Source organism: Panulirus ornatus, chromosome 24 (assembly GCF_036320965.1).
Source record: "Panulirus ornatus isolate Po-2019 chromosome 24, ASM3632096v1, whole genome shotgun sequence".
In the NCBI taxonomy this organism is placed as follows: Eukaryota; Metazoa; Arthropoda; class Malacostraca; order Decapoda; family Palinuridae; genus Panulirus; species Panulirus ornatus.
Genome location: NC_092247.1, coordinates 6,760,014 through 6,776,455, shown reverse-complemented (window position 1 = coordinate 6,776,455; position 16,442 = coordinate 6,760,014). Strand labels below are relative to the sequence as shown.

At 47.6% G+C, this 16,442-nt stretch overlaps 2 protein-coding genes across 3 annotated transcripts; one reads left to right on the top strand and one right to left on the bottom strand.

Moving 5' to 3' along the window:
* Positions 1–2: 2 nt before the first annotated feature.
* Positions 3–6,083, bottom strand: LOC139757050 (carbohydrate sulfotransferase 1-like). The gene is made up of 5 exons (XM_071677074.1): positions 6,054–6,083; positions 4,248–4,340; positions 3,496–4,097; positions 2,723–2,781; positions 3–1,560 (listed from the first exon to the last, which is right to left on the bottom strand). The coding sequence occupies exons 2-5, from the start codon at positions 4,327–4,329 to the stop codon at positions 1,467–1,469; spliced, it is 837 nt and encodes a 278-aa protein (XP_071533175.1). The 5' UTR covers positions 4,330–4,340; positions 6,054–6,083; the 3' UTR covers positions 3–1,466.
* A 2,761-nt stretch (positions 6,084–8,844) lies between these two features.
* LOC139757049 (carbohydrate sulfotransferase 1-like) lies at positions 8,845–16,047 on the top strand. Of its 2 annotated transcripts, none has more exons than XM_071677072.1 (5): positions 8,845–8,878; positions 10,272–10,364; positions 11,613–12,229; positions 14,774–14,832; positions 15,276–16,047. In XM_071677072.1, the coding sequence occupies exons 1-5, from the start codon at positions 8,860–8,862 to the stop codon at positions 15,685–15,687; spliced, it is 1,200 nt and encodes a 399-aa protein (XP_071533173.1). In that variant the 5' UTR covers positions 8,845–8,859; the 3' UTR covers positions 15,688–16,047. The 2 variants fall into 2 exon arrangements, with proteins under 2 accessions (XP_071533173.1, XP_071533174.1); XM_071677073.1 differs by lacking the exon at positions 8,845–8,878 and adding an exon at positions 9,373–9,732.
* Positions 16,048–16,442: the final 395 nt, after the last annotated feature.

The following is a 16,442-nucleotide window of genomic DNA, read 5'->3' as shown; positions in this document are numbered from 1 at the left end:
GATACCGTATTTTCTGTTTCTTGTGCACTACCCAGACTCAACCCTACACCAACAGGAAGGCTTCATCGAGCTACACGTCACCAAGAAGCACAACACCCGCCCTCACAAGACACACGATTGTCAACTCTGCAAGGATAACCACGTCGTGAGCAAGACACGAGACGCCTACACGTCGCCAAAGCACTAATTACCATGGGACAACAAGGCTCGACCATGCACCTCCGCCTTCCGATGAGTGCCGTGTCCTCTCGGGAGAAGGGCTCCTTCTTTTCAGGAGTCCAGACTTAGGACTGATGATGGTTACTTGCGACGACGGGTTAACACAGGGCCGAGTGCCTCTGATCATAGGGTAGGGTCGGGAATACTGTCTGCGTCTACTGGCGGTATAAAACGGACATTGTTGTTATGATGGAGAAAGAAGTCAAGGGAGGCTTTATGCGACTGTCTCACTCAGACTTGACTATTAGGATCGAGAGGTGGCTTCACGGACGGCAAGGAACCACCCAGGGTTGTATCTAAATGGAACACAGATGAAAATATGAGATGGAACGGGGTCAAAGCTGGGGATGGAAAGGCTTGAAAAGGAGCAAACTCCTTGGGCATGAGGGGAAAACCACTGTGCCAAAGGGGTTAAGCTGATGACCAACTGCACACACATACATTGGTATGTGTGTGTGTGTGTGTGTGTGTGTGTGTGGAGCAGACCTGCTATTCTTGAGGTGTTTGTTAGGGAGTTGGAATTGAGTACAAGCGTATTCTGGCTGTGGTCGTGTTTCGTGCGTGCTCGTGGATACCTTATTACTATTCCGTGTGTGATCACTATCTGTGTGTCACGGGGGAAGAGAGCCTTACATCCGTGTTGTCCCCTGATGATTACTGGGCCCAGGACTGTGGAGATAATGATCGTCAGGCTCAACTGTTCAACTGATGAGGTGGTGGATTCATGACGGAGAGAGAAAGGTAATCAGCGATTCCATTTAGGCGTATGACACTTGGTGATTTCCCGGTAACTCTACCGGTGACAAGGGGTGATACAGTCCATCCCAGTCAGTCCTGTATCCTGTGTGGGGGGGACAGATGACTGAGGTTAAGATCCGCCCAGGTTACACGTACTTGATACTGACACAAGTCAACGGCATCCTCACATCATGACTGGCTTTGGCCAGTGCGTTACATGCTCTCCGGAGTGTACTAAGTCCTACTGGGAATTGCTTTGGTTCAAAACGGGTATCTGAAGGTTCCTGGCGTTGTGAACACTGTGGAAGAAGTTATATCCAAGGATGGTGATGACCTCCCAGCAGCGGCTCTCAGCAAACGTGAGGTAATCTTGCTTAATGCCGTTCCTCCACTTTTGATAGGTATTAATGGTGTCCCGGAAGGTCGAATACTTGTCCGCATTTCCTTTCCTCGTGTGGGTCGCTATAAACTCCTGTGCGCAAGGCGGAAGCTTCTGTTTCGTGATCTTCTTACCCTTTGATGGCAATGCTGTTGTTCAGGAGGCCGACGAACCTGAAGATCCGCCTGGCCTCCTCCTCCAGGTTGGTGCACAGGTCCTCGTACCTGAAGGGGGAGCGCACGGTAGGGTTAAGTCTCAACACAGAGCCTCACACAAGACAGCAACACAGAAATCAGCAGTTGTGTCTGTCTCCATGACCTTGCCTCACCTAAGTTTCAGACAGACGTGAAACTAAGATGCACTTTCCCCAGCAAGACACCACACCAGACAGTAAGAACAAGACACCACACCAGACAGTAAGAACAAGACACCACAACAGACAATAAGACCATTGCCAGCAAGACATCACACGAATATCATCAGCAAGACACCCCGCCAGACAGTAAGATCTTGACGCATCTAAGAGGTGGAAAACGTAAACCATGGAAATCTTTCTTATGCATTAGGTATTTGGGGAGTACGTGGGGATGACATAAAACCGGAGACCTAATGGTCTGGGAAGAGATTACAGGAATGTTTACCGCATCACAAGTTCGTAATCTTATCAGCAGAGCGTAGGGCACCTCCCCACCCACTGCTGTAGATGGAGACACGATTGTTAAGCAGAGGGCACCTCCCCACCCACCAACTCCTCTGGCTCTACACCCGGAAGGAAAAGAATGTTGAGAGGGAGGACCGTGTATTGTGCAGACAGTGTACCTTTCTGGAAGTTTTACTAAAGGAAAACAACAAAACTGTCCTATATAAACACCAAAGCCTGTTGATCTGGGGAGAGGGGTTCAGTTTATGAGAACAGAACCTAAATAAGGTGCCTCAAAGATGTTGAAATATTCCTCTTTTCACCTTGAACAGACATATTTACTAATAGAGGTAACTGGTACCACTGAAGTGTTTGTCTCGTCGTAATTCAAAGGTACTGGTAGCCTTCGAATGGACAACATCTTGCGGCAATTTACTCCCAAATGAATAACAAATGAATAGCGTTTGCTAACCTTAGCGTTATCATTCCTCTCTTTTAAAGTCATGGCGTTACTTCTGGTCGTTAAATCCCTATTCAATGGGGAGGAGCTGCCATACGGCATTACTGTCAAATTCATTTTGTATTCTGAAAACTTTTTTGATCTTACAGTCTGCTCACTTCTCCAGAAGGAATAATGCTATAGATCTATGTGTCTTTCTCTCTCCTCAAGAGGAATTTCTCTGTAACTGGGTTAGTTTGCGTTTTAAGGCAAGTCAGGTGGCCACTAAGACTAGGGCAAGACTTACCTGAGGAAGAAGTACCGGTCTGGGAAAAGTCTCTCCATCTCCTGCTTGTACTGAAGATCCTGTGGAGAGACGGAGAAAAATTACACATACGCACACGAACCTATGCATATATATATATACATAAGTGTGTAAACAATTGTTACCACAGCTAGTCTAGAAGTCGAACCGAGGTCGTATGAATGCTGGCCAGACAGTGTATCCAACAGGCCTGAAAAGTTACTTGTCTCTAACCGTTTAAAATGATTCCTCTCACATTTGATACATTTCATACGTAATCTATTGAGAAATCATCTAAGTATATCGAGATTCATGAGGGCAAGGCATGATTTTCGACCAAAAGGACTCCATTTAGTCCTCTGATTCTTATAGGTTCGTTCCATTCAGTCCTCTGATTCGTTCCTTCCCTCACTGTCCACATGTGATCATCACGACAACAGTCGTGTACACCACCCGACCACCTGTCTTCCGTCATCCACAATCGATACTGTTATCCCATCCACTCCTGGGGGCCTCCCCGTATATCACATCCCGCTTCCCTTTCATAATCTCATGATGTGATATCCTTCCCTTGTCTCTGGAAGCCGTCGATGACATTTTCCACTCCATCCGCGAAGCAGACTGCTAACATTAGCAACACTTCCTCTGAAACGCCTATGTTCCCGTAAATTTAATGACCTTGAGAGGTGGAATCCCACACACTGACGCGGGTCAAATTTTGCAATTACAGGAGCCGTTAACATATGCCTTCCTTCTCACCGGATTTATTCACTCACCTGGAGCATGAATGGGCAAACGTTGTTCTCGTCAATTTTCCCCCACTTCGAGTCGCTCATGGACAGCATTATGGCGCGAGGATCCCTCACCAGGTGGATCAGCTTCAGGTGGAGGTGTTCGTCGTCCATCAGCTCCCTGGCCCAGCTCAGCCGTAGTCTGATGGTCTTGACGATCACGACCTTCTGTTGTTGGCACGTGATCCTGGCGGCTGTTTCATTCTTCGTCAACGAGACCCCGTCGTTGCACTTGGAGGTGGCTCTCAAACGGATGGTTTTGTTGCCATTACGTCGGCTGAAAAGATCTTCTCTGACGGTGCAGTTGAAATACCTGGCGATTTCGGCGACGGCCAGGTCTCTGGTTGCATTTATCATCTTCACGGGCCTGACGGGCTCGAAGAAGTAAATGTTGCTACCCTGGGACGCCACAAGGTCCGCCAGGAAGCTGGACCCGCTTCGTCCCAGCGAACTCATGATAAGGATATTGGTGCGACCGTCAGGTGTGACTTCTGGCTGGGCGCGGTGGCCCTGTTCGCTGCGCTTCTCATGGACGAAGCCTGAGGGCTCCAGGAGCCGTGGACGCTGGGAGTGATCCCTCGGGTTCGCTGGGGATAGAACACAACATGCGTAACTGATGACCTGCTAAAGTGGGTGTACAAACCCTCACACTCTGCACAACTATAGACAGTGAATCACAGTGCCTCTGGCACAGGTAAACTAAGAGTGACACGAAGGGAAATAAGTGCTGGTCTTACCTGATTTGTGGATGACGTAGGTCAGCATAAGGGAAACACACATCAGACATACCACTATTATCGTTGACAGACGCCGCCTCATACTGACTCGCTCTGAAATCAAAAAAGGTATTTCTTATTGAAGACATGTGGCGTTAAGATCTATGGCTACGTTCTGTAAGTGGCTACTGAGAACGATGATATAATGGGGTAATAATAATAATGGAGAAACCCGTGAGGACCACAGGGGTCCAAGAACGTAGGCCTTACCCCCCCGGCGCTACTTTTGAGGTCGTACCGTGGCTGTGGAGGAACTTGTGCTTAAAGATGACTTACCCAAGTAACCACTAGTCACCGCTACGTTATCTGTTCTTCCTCGTATGAATGGCAGTGTTTCCCCTTCTCTCTAAAGCTGACCTTCCTTCCTTACCATTCCTGACCAGCTTACCCCCTCATGGCCAGGCACAGTCACACCATTCTTAACCACCCACCTTCAGAGTCAGCCCACCAACCAACCATTCCTGGCCAGCCACCATTACAGGCCAGGTACCCACTTGGCCAACCACCCAGATCACCTACCACCAGCCATGAAGAAACGTTCATTTTGTGAACAAGAATTAGAAATAAAGAATTTTTCACACATTCCAGTATACAATAAGGCCCGTTATATGACGACAGAGGTACCGTAACCAACAATAACACGGGTATGGAATTCATTATTCAGCAAAGTTTCGATCCAGCGTTCATTAAGAAATAAAAATAATCCCAAGTAAATCAAGACGAAAACGTATTTCCGTGAAGGTTTACATCTTGTTAAATGTTACAAATCTATAATATTTCTGAATATGATTTCCTTCACTCTGTTTTGTGGCGTCTATCAAACTAGTGTAACTGTCATTTTGACCATCATACTCATGGAATCAATATACAGCAAGCCACATACCTCAGATTTAATCACATTTGGAATCTATGACGGATCATACAGCTGTATATAATGTATTTTCAGTGAAATTGTATTCTGGCCCCGCTAACCCCGATTATAAGTGACCCCTCTCTTGTATTGGCCTCTGTTAAGGCAGTTTCAAAAGGAGCAAGTGTACAGTTGTCATTGTTGAGTACTGTGAGACATTATCTGCTGACGCATTGATCACCATGGCAACTTGGGCCGGTGCCAAGTTGGGGGAATGTATGTGACGTGAGGGATAACGATTTGGGCGACGTTACGGTGTATACTGTAACGCCACGGTCGTCCCACCTCACCTTCGTGACCTGATGCCATGTGTTTTTAAGAGGAAGGATGATGAACGGGCGATGTTGACCGTACTACCCAACCGTGATGCACACTCGACCCTCACTACACACAAGTCCACACTCACACCATCCTTTCCTCACTCACCGTCTTAAACTTACCACTACTGCTGCCACGGTCACGCTTGAGAGCGTTGCTAGATCATTATACAACCCTGGGACACATTTCATGGGTTGCTTCTGCACTTTCACGACGGCGCTGCAATCAGTAGGAGGGACGTGAGGGATTCCTTTGGAGTAAAATCTTCCCTGTCGAGACTGTACGTACTCTCAAACATAATAGTCTCGTTCCATTTGCGTCGTACCCGACAGAACACCTTGTACCAGTAATATTGTGTTTTGTAAAAGTCTCAAGTTTCGCGACCAGTTAAGTCTTGACCCCTCCCCCCGTATTCCAGGAACCGATCACCCCCTCACTGAAGCTAGTGTCGTGGTACGTAAAATGTGGCTTCAGGCGTCTCACACACAATCACATTCTGGTTTCCCCCCGAGAGCCTTGTGTGGAGCAGAGTCCGTAACCTTGCTGATGGTGCTGATCGCGTGCACTCCCGGCGGGGTGTTATCTGTTACTGATGTCTTATCTTCAAACACACACACACACACACAGGTGCCATATCACCAAGCGCGACGTTTCACCGAGGGATAACGACACACATAAGCAAGCACAGAAAACAGTGCCACACACACACACACACACACGAGTGTCGAAGCCTCGTCCCTCCCTCTCCGTTCCAAAGAACAACAGTCTCGTGGGTCATCACATGACGATATCTCGAGCATTTCAAGGCACTGCCACACGCCCCGGGGGGGGGGGGGGAAATTAAGGAGTGCTAGAGAGGGGGCGAGGCATCGCAGGTCCACTGAGAGGTTGGCTTAAAGACGGCCTCCAGCCCACGCCTCAGGAAGGACACAAGAGACACACGAGGAAACCCAGACAGCAACGGAGGAATGGATGCCTTCGGGACTGTCAGGGCTACGAGAAGGGCCAGAGACTAGATAAACATGTGGATAACCCAACAATGCAAACTGTGGAGGGGTATAATAGATCAGTCACAGATGTCAGGGCTACGAGAAGGGCCAGAGACTAGATAAACATGTGGATAACCCAACAATGCAAACTGTGGAGGGGTATAATAGATCAGTCAGAGATGTCAGGGCTACGAGAAGGGCCAGAGACTAGATAAACATGTGGATAACCCAACAATGCAAACTGTGGAGGGGTATAATAGATCAGTCAGAGATCTGGTTTCAAGAGCGTTTGTCGGTAACTCGTCCGTTCCTGATCACTGTGAGCTTAGGAGATACTCTCTCCTCAATCGACATCCATCGCTCGCCCAGGAGTGTGTGTGTGTGTGTGTGTGTGTGTGTGTGTGTGTGTGTGTGTGACTATCATGAACTACAAGTGAAACCAAGACTTAACCGTAGTGTCTTTGTACAGCTGCTTAGAGATCAAGAAACGCCGAGTCTTTTTTTTTCTTTTTTGAAGACTTGTATTAAATCCTCTCTCTCTCTCTCTCTCTCTCTCTCTCTCTCTCTCTCTCTCTCTCTCTCTCTCTCTCTCTCTCTCACAGGCGCTGTTTCTCAAGCCGGATACCACTGTGACTGCTCACCGTTGCGCCATCTCTATCTTATCATTTTGTGACCACTTAACTTTTTTTTTTTCTACATGTTAGCTGAGACGGCATGGGCTGGGGTGATGTGTCGAAGCTGGGGGAGATGTGTAGGAGCTGGGGGAGATGTGTAGGAGCTGGGGGAGATGTGTCGGAGCTGGGGGAGATGTGTCGGAGCTGGGGGGAGATGTGTAGGAAGTTTGGATGCATAGTATCATATTCTGCATAATGTACCTACTCCCTTAACGTTTTCCCACTCGGATTCCCGTTTTCTGTCATACCAGCCTGAAATCAGTCGAGCCGCCTGCTTGACTTATAAATAACTAGTAGTTTGGAAGCTTCTATTGTGAAGGTTAGTTCCTCCTGATGCTCACACACCTCTAAGTTGTATACTAAATTTCTGTTTGTATTTACTTCCACGTAACCTGACGGCCTGTATCCCGTCATTAACTTGTTTACCACACCCGGCGTAATGCTTGCACTTCCCTCTGATGATAATGTTGAGCAGGCAATCTTACGAAAACGTCTTGATTACTTGACGATGTTGGTGAATAAAAAATATGCCCTTCCCACCTGCTCTCTGATTATGCATTTGTTTTACTTATATAACGTAACCCCACCTTCCACGCTAGTAGCGGTGGTTCGAATCCTCCTGTTGGACAATCCATATTCGTCTTTATAGTCGTTACACACACACACACACACATATATATATATATATATATATATATATAGAAAGACGAATATGGATTGTCCAACAGGAGGATTCGAACCACCGCCACTAGTGTGGAAGGAGGGGTACGTTAACCACATAGCTCTGGATTCATGGAGTGACCCATCTGGTGTTTGTGGGGGAAACACCTCTTGGTGGCAGACTCGAGTGAGAAACTGCAAAAGGTGGCGTAACTTTGGGGGACAATTAGTGGGGAGGAGAAGAAAGCTTAATGAGATTAAGAGTAAGTCTGTGTTTGAGTTGGGAGCGAAAAAAGTTCTCCATATCTGGAACTGGACATAAAAGCGGAAGGAATATGGGTAGCCGGAATGAATCATTGGGTAGTTGAGGTGGGGAAAAGGCCCCGTGTACAATGAGGGGTGAGTGGAAAGAGAGGTCATTGTCGGTGAGGGGTGAAAAAGAGATGGGCATGTCTGATGGCACGGCAAAACCCAACCGGTGCTGTATATGGGTGAGAGACGTGGGCCCTCAAGAGGCAAAAAAAGGGAACGAGAGATGGTGGGACGTGTTGGAAATGAGATTAGGTCAGTACGCGGCATGAGGCGCGCTGACTGATCGTTTGAGGAATGATGGTGTGTAAGAGAGGCAGTGAGCTGGGCATGGCTGAGAGAGAGAGAGAGAGAGAGAGAGAGAGAGAGAGAGAGAGAGAGAGAGAGAGAGAGAGAGAGAGAGAGAGAGAGAGAGAGGAGCGTGCCGAGATTATCTGGGCGTGTGGAGCTGATGAGGAGGAAAGGAAGACTCAATGAGAGGTTACAATACGCCGGGACATGAACAGGCAGGAATGTGGGAGGTGTGCGAGGGAGTGATGGAATGGGAGCGATGAGATTATAAAAGGGGGGCGACGTACGGTAAATGGGGCTGCACCCTCGGTTTATGTGAAGCAGCAGTCGAGGCTCTGCTGGTGCGGAGTGGGAGTAGGGTCATGTGTGAATGAAAGCGCACGGTAGACTGCCGAACGTCCTGCATACGAGCAACACAATGGATGTGGGGAGAGAAAAGGGGTATGTAAAACTAAATCTTTGGACTTGTTCGTTGGGGAAATGCGTTAGAGGAACAACAAAAGAAAATAAGTTGTTTCTACATCACGAGGAGACGGAGGTGATGTTGGAAATGTTGAATCTACCTGGTGTTTAAATTCTGCCAACTATCAAAAGTTTCTGTGACAGAAGTGAGAGGATTAAGACGGTAAAGAGAGAGAAAAAAAGGGGGGGGGGGGATTCGAGTGTGTGCTCTGAAGTGGGTGGTTGGGTAATATAGTCACCATTGCTCTTCATCCTTGCCCTGAATATGGCATCAGGCACTGAAGGTGAGGTAGGACGCCTGTGGGGGATACAGATGAACCATCAAGATGCGCCGTAACTTCACAAAAATAGTTATCACTCGCCAGTCATACACATGGCTTACCTTGGCACCGACCCAGGTTGCCATGGTGATCGATACGACAGAAGATAATGTCTTCCATTAGCAACCAATGACCATCATCCGCTTGCCCTACACAGTTGCACCGAGATGCCACTAGCGTTTACAGCAGTACCTGGGGACAGCCAAACGTGACGAGTGTAAACAGTGCCCTGTGTCAGAGAGTGGAGGGGGGAAAAAAACCCCCACTCGGAAACATTTGGTTCCCATCGTCGACCTCGTATATTGATCATATCCAACATCAGAACACGGTACATGGTCACGAAGGAGAACCATTCTGATCCGTTTCAGAAGAAGGCTCACGCTGGACTGCTTCCCATAAGATAATGTGCTTGAGGAATCCTCCTGGGGGAATGAGATGGTTTATGTACTGTGATAAGGCGTCTTCGTGTCACCCTTTGCTAAAGCAGGAATATTTATGAGGAGACCGACGAAGGTACGTGTTCAGGGACGGTTGTATCTGCGAACGTGGGTGGCTAGGAATGGTTGCTCGCCATGAGGAGGGAAGGCCAGGAAGGACGCCTGGCCATTAGGGTGAGTGGTCAGGTAAGGAGGAAGAAGAGGAGGAGGAGGAGGAGGAGGAGGAGGAGAAGGAGGTCAAGTATGAAGGAGGAGGAGGAGAAGGAGGAGGAGGAGGAGGAGGAGGTTAAGTTTAGAGAGAGGTAGACTCACCCGCTATCCTACTCAGGGAGGAGAACAGACAACGTAGCAGTGGATGTGGTTGAGTAAATCCTACTCTAACAAGTGTTCCTTCACAGAACAAGCTTAGAATTGTCGGAGTAAATACCTTTTGCTTGGGGTCACTGTTGTCCGAATGGGTTTCCATGTGTGTGTGTGTGTGTGTGTGTGTGTGTGTGTGTGTGTGTGTGTGTGTGTGCCTTCATCATATAACAGCTCTTAGTAAATCATGTGCAGGACGTGACTATAAATCGTATGGTCCAGTCACAAGTCTTTAATATCAACTTCTGGTTACAGAACGCGACAGTATGAGGTGGCGTCTCCAAGCGACAGCAGTGATGTGTCTGATGTTTGTTTCCCTCATGCTGACCTACATCCTGCAAATATCAGGCAAGACTAATACTAAGATGTTCCTCTATGGGAGTCTGGGAATATCATGTCCAAAGTCCTAACGAGGGGGATCACCTGAGGTTCTTGAGAAAAACTCACACGGCGAACATGGACTCAACTGTTGTATGTATACAGTGTTACGTCACTCAGTCTCTGAGAGTACATCCACCCACACACCCACACTTGCCCAAAACCCATGTATTTTCCAAGACTAATATTCATAAGCACCGTGACGACCGATAAGGAATTAAATGCTTTGACAGTTGATCTGAGAGAAGACTCATCCATACGCATGTGCCTCAACTCATTAACCCTGGAACCTTTCCCATCATTCTTTTTTCAATGCTTCTGAAGGGTTTCACGAGGTCATAAACCTAAAATAAAATGTATATTCTGGGTAGCTGTTCCTTAAGGTCAATCAATCACCCGTGTATCGAAATACCTTTCCACTCATTTCCTGTCCCAGGAGTCCCTTCTGCCCTTATCAGGCACCAGCATCACTCAGGACGCTCGCCATGTGTTTTCTTTCTAGTCTGTCAAGGAAAACTGGTAACAAGTGATGTCGCTAAACGATGAAGTCCAAGATGACCGCTTCTTGTGAAACAAGGGCGTCTATTGTAGATCTCAGACTGTGGAATCTGAACTGGAATGGGGAGCAATACTCCATCTTTTTTTTTTCACCAGAAACCATTCCAGTCATAAATGGATCGTTGTTTCTCTGAGGAGTTTGCAGACGCCCATCGTGAGGGAGAATGGTCTCCAGCTGTGTGGTACTACAGCACAGTCCTAGCCAGCCTTTGGGAAGTGGGATGTGAGGTGGTCTTCCTACCATGGTGCTCACACCATCCCGGACCATCATGTCATACAAGGACACAGGGAGGTTCAGGGAACCCTTCGGTTAGTGATAACGGGATAACGTTACATCACAAGAAGTAGTTAGGAATGCAAGTCTTCAGAATCTTGGGTGTTATAAAGTTGTTTTCTTCACGAAAGGTATCATTCCTCAGGATGATGTAAAAAAAAAAAAATCAGGAAACGTGGGGTCCTTACGAAGGACGAGACTCGAAAACATAGACATTGTGGTTAAAGATGGCTTACCAAGTGTATAGGTAACCAGAGGGAAGGCTGTGGTGGCTGGCCCTGTGCGTTGTTTGTCGATGGGAATGTTATTCATCGAGTTCAAGTTGATTCTGATGGTGGAGGAACACCTCTGAAGGTAACACATTCTTCGTTTTCTCTTTCTTGCAGATCTGAAGAATCTCTCCCATTATGGACGGCTCTCAATGGCTCCGTTCAAAGCCCAGCAACACGACAGTGTGCGGGATCATCGCGTGTATCCAAAAGCCTCATCTAAGCATAAGCACACCTCACGTCACGGTCGCACCAACATCCTAGTCCTGAGTTCGCTGGGACGAAGCGGGTCCAGCTTCCTGGCGGACCTTGTGGCGTCCCAGGGTGGCAACATTTACTTCTTCGAGCCCGTCAGGCCAATAAGAAAACTGGCGAGCAGGGAAGTGGTCATGAACGAAACCCTCAGGTATTTCAACTGCGACGTCCGGGAGAACCTTTTCAGCCTGACAGATGGCAAGAACACCATCCGTTTGAGAGCCACCTCCAAGTGTAGCGACGGGGTCTCGTTGACGAAGAATGAAACAGCCGCCAGGATCACGTGCCAACAACAGAAGGTCGTGATCGTCAAGACCATCAGACTACGGCTGAGCTGGGCCAGGGAGCTGATGGACGACGAACACCTCCACCTGAAGATGATCCACCTGGTGAGGGATCCTCGCGCCATAATGCTGTCCATGAGCGACTCGAAGTGGGGGAAGATTGCTGAGAATAACACCTGCCCGTTCATGCTCCAGGTGAGTGAGAGGGGTACATCACCTCCTTTACAGGTGAGGGAAGGTTAGGTTAACATTGGCTTTGATGTTAGCGCAGCACCACGTCAAAGTATGCTATTCCACTGCACAGTTCGGTAAATCCTGCCGGAACATAGTGAAGTAACTGAAGGCTTTATCAGAAGCAAACTTGATGTTGGTGACAGGGACGATGTTGAAAAAAAAAAAAGAAATATGTCGTCAGTGGCTTCCAAAGAAATCAAAGTGTTTGACGTAGAAAGATCACTTATGAGATCATGAAAGACAAGCAGACTGTGATATACGGGGAGGCTCCTGGAGTGGATGGGATAACAGCAGCGAATGTGGATGACAGAAGACAGGTGGGGGAGGTGATGTTTACATGTCAAAAATGAGGGAAGGAATGCATCAGAGGACTGAATGGAACGAACCTGTAAATTTGCGAAAGAAAAGGTGTGTAATATGAATATAGTTACTTGAATAGACCTGCTTCCTGCAAGCAGCACATCATACCTCAAGGTGACAACCAAACTGCATGGGGTGAAGAAAGTGAAAATGATCTATGAAGGAAAATGGTTGCATGGTTCACATCTTCTACGAGGAGAAGCTTACTTGTGGGAATATTCGGAGGTGGAGATGAATGTACACGTCACATATGCTGATCTATTTATCTTACAAAAGATCTAATAAGGATGCACTATGTGACAGCAGAAAGGGTTGGAAGGTAAACTATCAAAGGAAGTAAACCTCTCAGTCTTCTGTAAAGTAGATCGTAAACAGTAACAGTAAACCTAGTGAATGGTTGACTGTTGTGTACCGACCACACAAGGTCGCTAGCATTGGTGTTTTTTCTGTTTTGTTTACACTATCCTTTTCAGAGTTTATTGGCTCCATTCTTGTGTTGCTCTGCTCGTCCCTTACTCTCATATACCTTTGAAATGTTGGCTGGCTGTGTTACCACCTGTATCTCCTCGACAGTATATATATATATATATATATATATATATATATATATATATATATATATATATATATATATATATATATATATATATATGTGTGTGTGTGTGTGTGTGTATGTGTGTGTGTGTCTGGTTTCCTCTCTGACCTTTCTATATCCTCATTTACCACAGAATGGCACGCCAGCATTATATAATGACTCTGTCCACTAAGTTTCACTTTCTGTGTTGCTCTGTATGGAGATAAGATCTGGGGGCGATAGAGTATCGACCCCTCTGGCTCCATTGTGCTTAGTAACCGAACTGTGTTGTATCTATTTGGTAAACTCTCCTGTAAGATGATCTCTACACTGACAACAGTGTGTGTGTGTGTGTGTGTGTGTGTGTGTGTGTGTGTGTGTAGGGGTGGGGGAGGTGGGTATTCAACGAACGAAGGACCCTATACAGCTGTGCCGAAAGTGGGTCGTGTAAAAGCAAAACTGTACCCGACCCACTCTGCACCGTGGTGACAGCGCGACCCATACTATGGATCAGAATTCTGGTAGATCTAGGACGGAAGAGAGACATCAGCGCGAGATTGTTCTGCGACCATGAACTGCCGGTAAATGGCTCTGGAAACCAACCCACTTAACTGCTAATAACATTGCCTCATCATCAGTGCTCGGTACATTATACAATTGACATAGATCGCAGGTCACACGGAGGTCCGAACGTCATCCGGGGTGTGTGTGAGGTTCCCCGTATCTGTAAATGCCTTGGTGGTAGCAGACGAACTCTCGTCGCTGTTATCGGAGTAATGTTTCTCATTCAGTGAACGAGGTTCCTCCGTACAGACTCTAATGATAAGACGGAGAAGGGTCTCAAACCTGGAGCCCCTGACCACGAAGGTATGCTGCCCTTGAGTACGACGGTAGGGCCCTTGAGCATAACGGTATATGCAGTCTGTAAGGGACGAGAGGGCCTGGGAAGTGTGTCAGCTGTTGTTTGCTGATGATACAGTGAATTGGAACTATGTGGTATACAGGGGTCGACGGGCTGTCAATGGACTGATACCGGGGCATGTGAAGCGTCAAGGGTAAACCATGGAAAGGTCTGTGATGATTAATTGTGGATAGGAAGCTGTGGTTTCCGTGCATTGCACACAGCTAGAGAATGGATGTCAGAGTTTGGGAGTGTGCAAGGGGGATCTATGGAAGTCAACGTGAACATAAGGCAAGGGTGAGGAGAGTGTAACAGAGGAATGACTGTATTTAAGGCACGTGAGAGAATCTGTGGCAGCTGATGAAACTAAGGCACTGAGTGAGTCATAAGGTGACGTAAAGTGGCCCAGGACCTGACTGCACGAAGGAGTGGGTAGAAGGAGGAGGGTGTGTCAGTGTCTGCAAAGGGCAGAGCTGGGTATGTCTGAGATGTGCAGATACGAAAATGTTGTGTGGACTGTGAGGCTTGGGCCTAGAATGCAGACGAAAGGAAGAGTTGGAAATGAAATTCCTGAACACGATATACATGGTATGGGAGATCATGTCGTACGATATGGTATATATCTATATATTTGTTTATGTATGGGTAATTTTTCTCCGTCTCTCCACAGGATCTTCAGTATAAGCAGGAGATGGAGAGACTTTACCCAGACCGGTACTTCTTCCTCAAGTAAGTCTTGGTGGCCAGCTGACTACCTGCTGGAGTTGCCTTTACCCCCTAGTACCTCCTTACGTCCCAATGGTGCCACTCCCTCCCAATGGACATTTCCCTCCCTCCCCCCTTGTTATCCCCCACCCACCTCAATATCTCCACCTTCCCTGACAGAAAACCTCTCCTCAGACACCCAATCCGTATGGAGGATTTCCATTTCTATAATTACGTTTTCCGCCTTTATGATGTTATGTACTAATGATCTCAATGTCTGGTGTGGTGTCTTGTTCTTACTGTCTGGTGTGGTGTCTTGCTGGGGAAAGTGCATCTTAGTTTCACGTCTGTCTGAGACTTCGGTGAGGCAAGGTCATGGAGACAGACACAACTGTTCATTTCTGTGTTGCTGTCTTGTGTGAGGCTCCTGTGTTGAGACTTAACCCTGCCGTGCGCTCCCCCTTCAGGTACGAGGACCTGTGCACCAACCTGGAGGAGGAGGCCAGGCGGATCTTCAGGTTCCTCGGCGTCCTGAACAACAACATTCCAAGCAGGTATAAGAAGAAATCAGCCGGTGTCGCGGAAAAGAACGCTGGAAACAAGGGCAAGGTCCTCCGACGAAGGCAGAAGCTTCCAGCGTGCGTTCAGAGATTCATAGGGACCCACACGAAGAAGGGAAACACAGACAAGCTCTCGACGCACCGGGACACCATTCATACGTACCAGAGGTGGAGGAACCACATCAAGCAGGATTACCTCACGTATGCCGAGAGCCGCTGCCGGGAGGTCATCACCATCCTGGGATACAACTTCTTCCACACTGTTCACAACGCCAGGAACCTTCAGATACCCGTTTTTAACGAAAGTAATTCTCATTAGGACTTACGATAATCTAGATGGAGAGTGAGAGCCTCAGCTGGTCGAGGCCAACCCAGGAACTAAGGATACCGATGACTGTGACAGTATCAAGTACCGGTAAACTCCGAGGATCACAGCTCCGCAGTCAACACTCCCCCAACACAAGACACAAGACTGACTGGAATGGAGTGACTTCGTGGATCGGAACATGCAAAGTTACCGTGAGGTCACCAAGCGATCGTCCACACAGCACGAAAGCGATTGTAATCATACAAGGTGCGAGTGGGACACAATACGGACGACTGTATAGGTACTGGGCCACATGTACTGGTGTTTATCTCAGCAAAGATTAATAAAGGATCTAGCAACTCACTCCTTAAATACTGTTCTTTATAACTTTAATCAAATTTCCGCGAGACGCCGTAGCGTTCCTGGCTCAAGGATGAATATACTATGTATATGTATGCACATGCGATTATCTGTTAACGGGTTTATCAGTGTCAAGACATCCGTCTGTCGCTTGTGTATCAGTGTTATAACTTCGATGGACAGACGCCTAACTTAACCATGGGCCCGTGTGACAGTGTGTGTGTGGTTTAACACTTACCCTCAGCGCCTGAAGAAGGCGTAAAAAAAGATATTTGCATCCCTAACGTTGACGGTCTTTAACGACCCCGGTAGTTGATGGACCTCGCGTCCAAACCAACCAACCAACCAACCAACCGCCAGGCCATATATGCATCAAGGCTGCGCTACTGTTTATAGCGCAACCTTGA

What these genes read in the sequence shown, in the direction of transcription:
- LOC139757049 (XM_071677072.1), top strand. An exon ending in CCTGCCCGTTCATGCTCCAG is followed by an intron (nt 12,230 to 14,773) that starts GTGAGTGAGAGG and finishes GTCTCTCCACAG; the next exon opens with GATCTTCAGTATAAGCAGGA. An exon ending in GACCGGTACTTCTTCCTCAA is followed by an intron (nt 14,833 to 15,275) that starts GTAAGTCTTGGT and finishes CTCCCCCTTCAG; the next exon opens with GTACGAGGACCTGTGCACCA.
- LOC139757050 (XM_071677074.1), bottom strand. Translation starts at nt 4,329, where the DNA reads ATGAGGCGGCGTCTGTCAACGATAATAGTGGTATGTCTGATGTGTGTT. An exon ending in CTACGTCATCCACAAATCAG is followed by an intron (nt 4,098 to 4,247) that starts GTAAGACCAGCA and finishes TTCTATCCCCAG; the next exon opens with CGAACCCGAGGGATCACTCC. An exon ending in TTTGCCCATTCATGCTCCAG is followed by an intron (nt 2,782 to 3,495) that starts GTGAGTGAATAA and finishes GTCTCTCCACAG; the next exon opens with GATCTTCAGTACAAGCAGGA.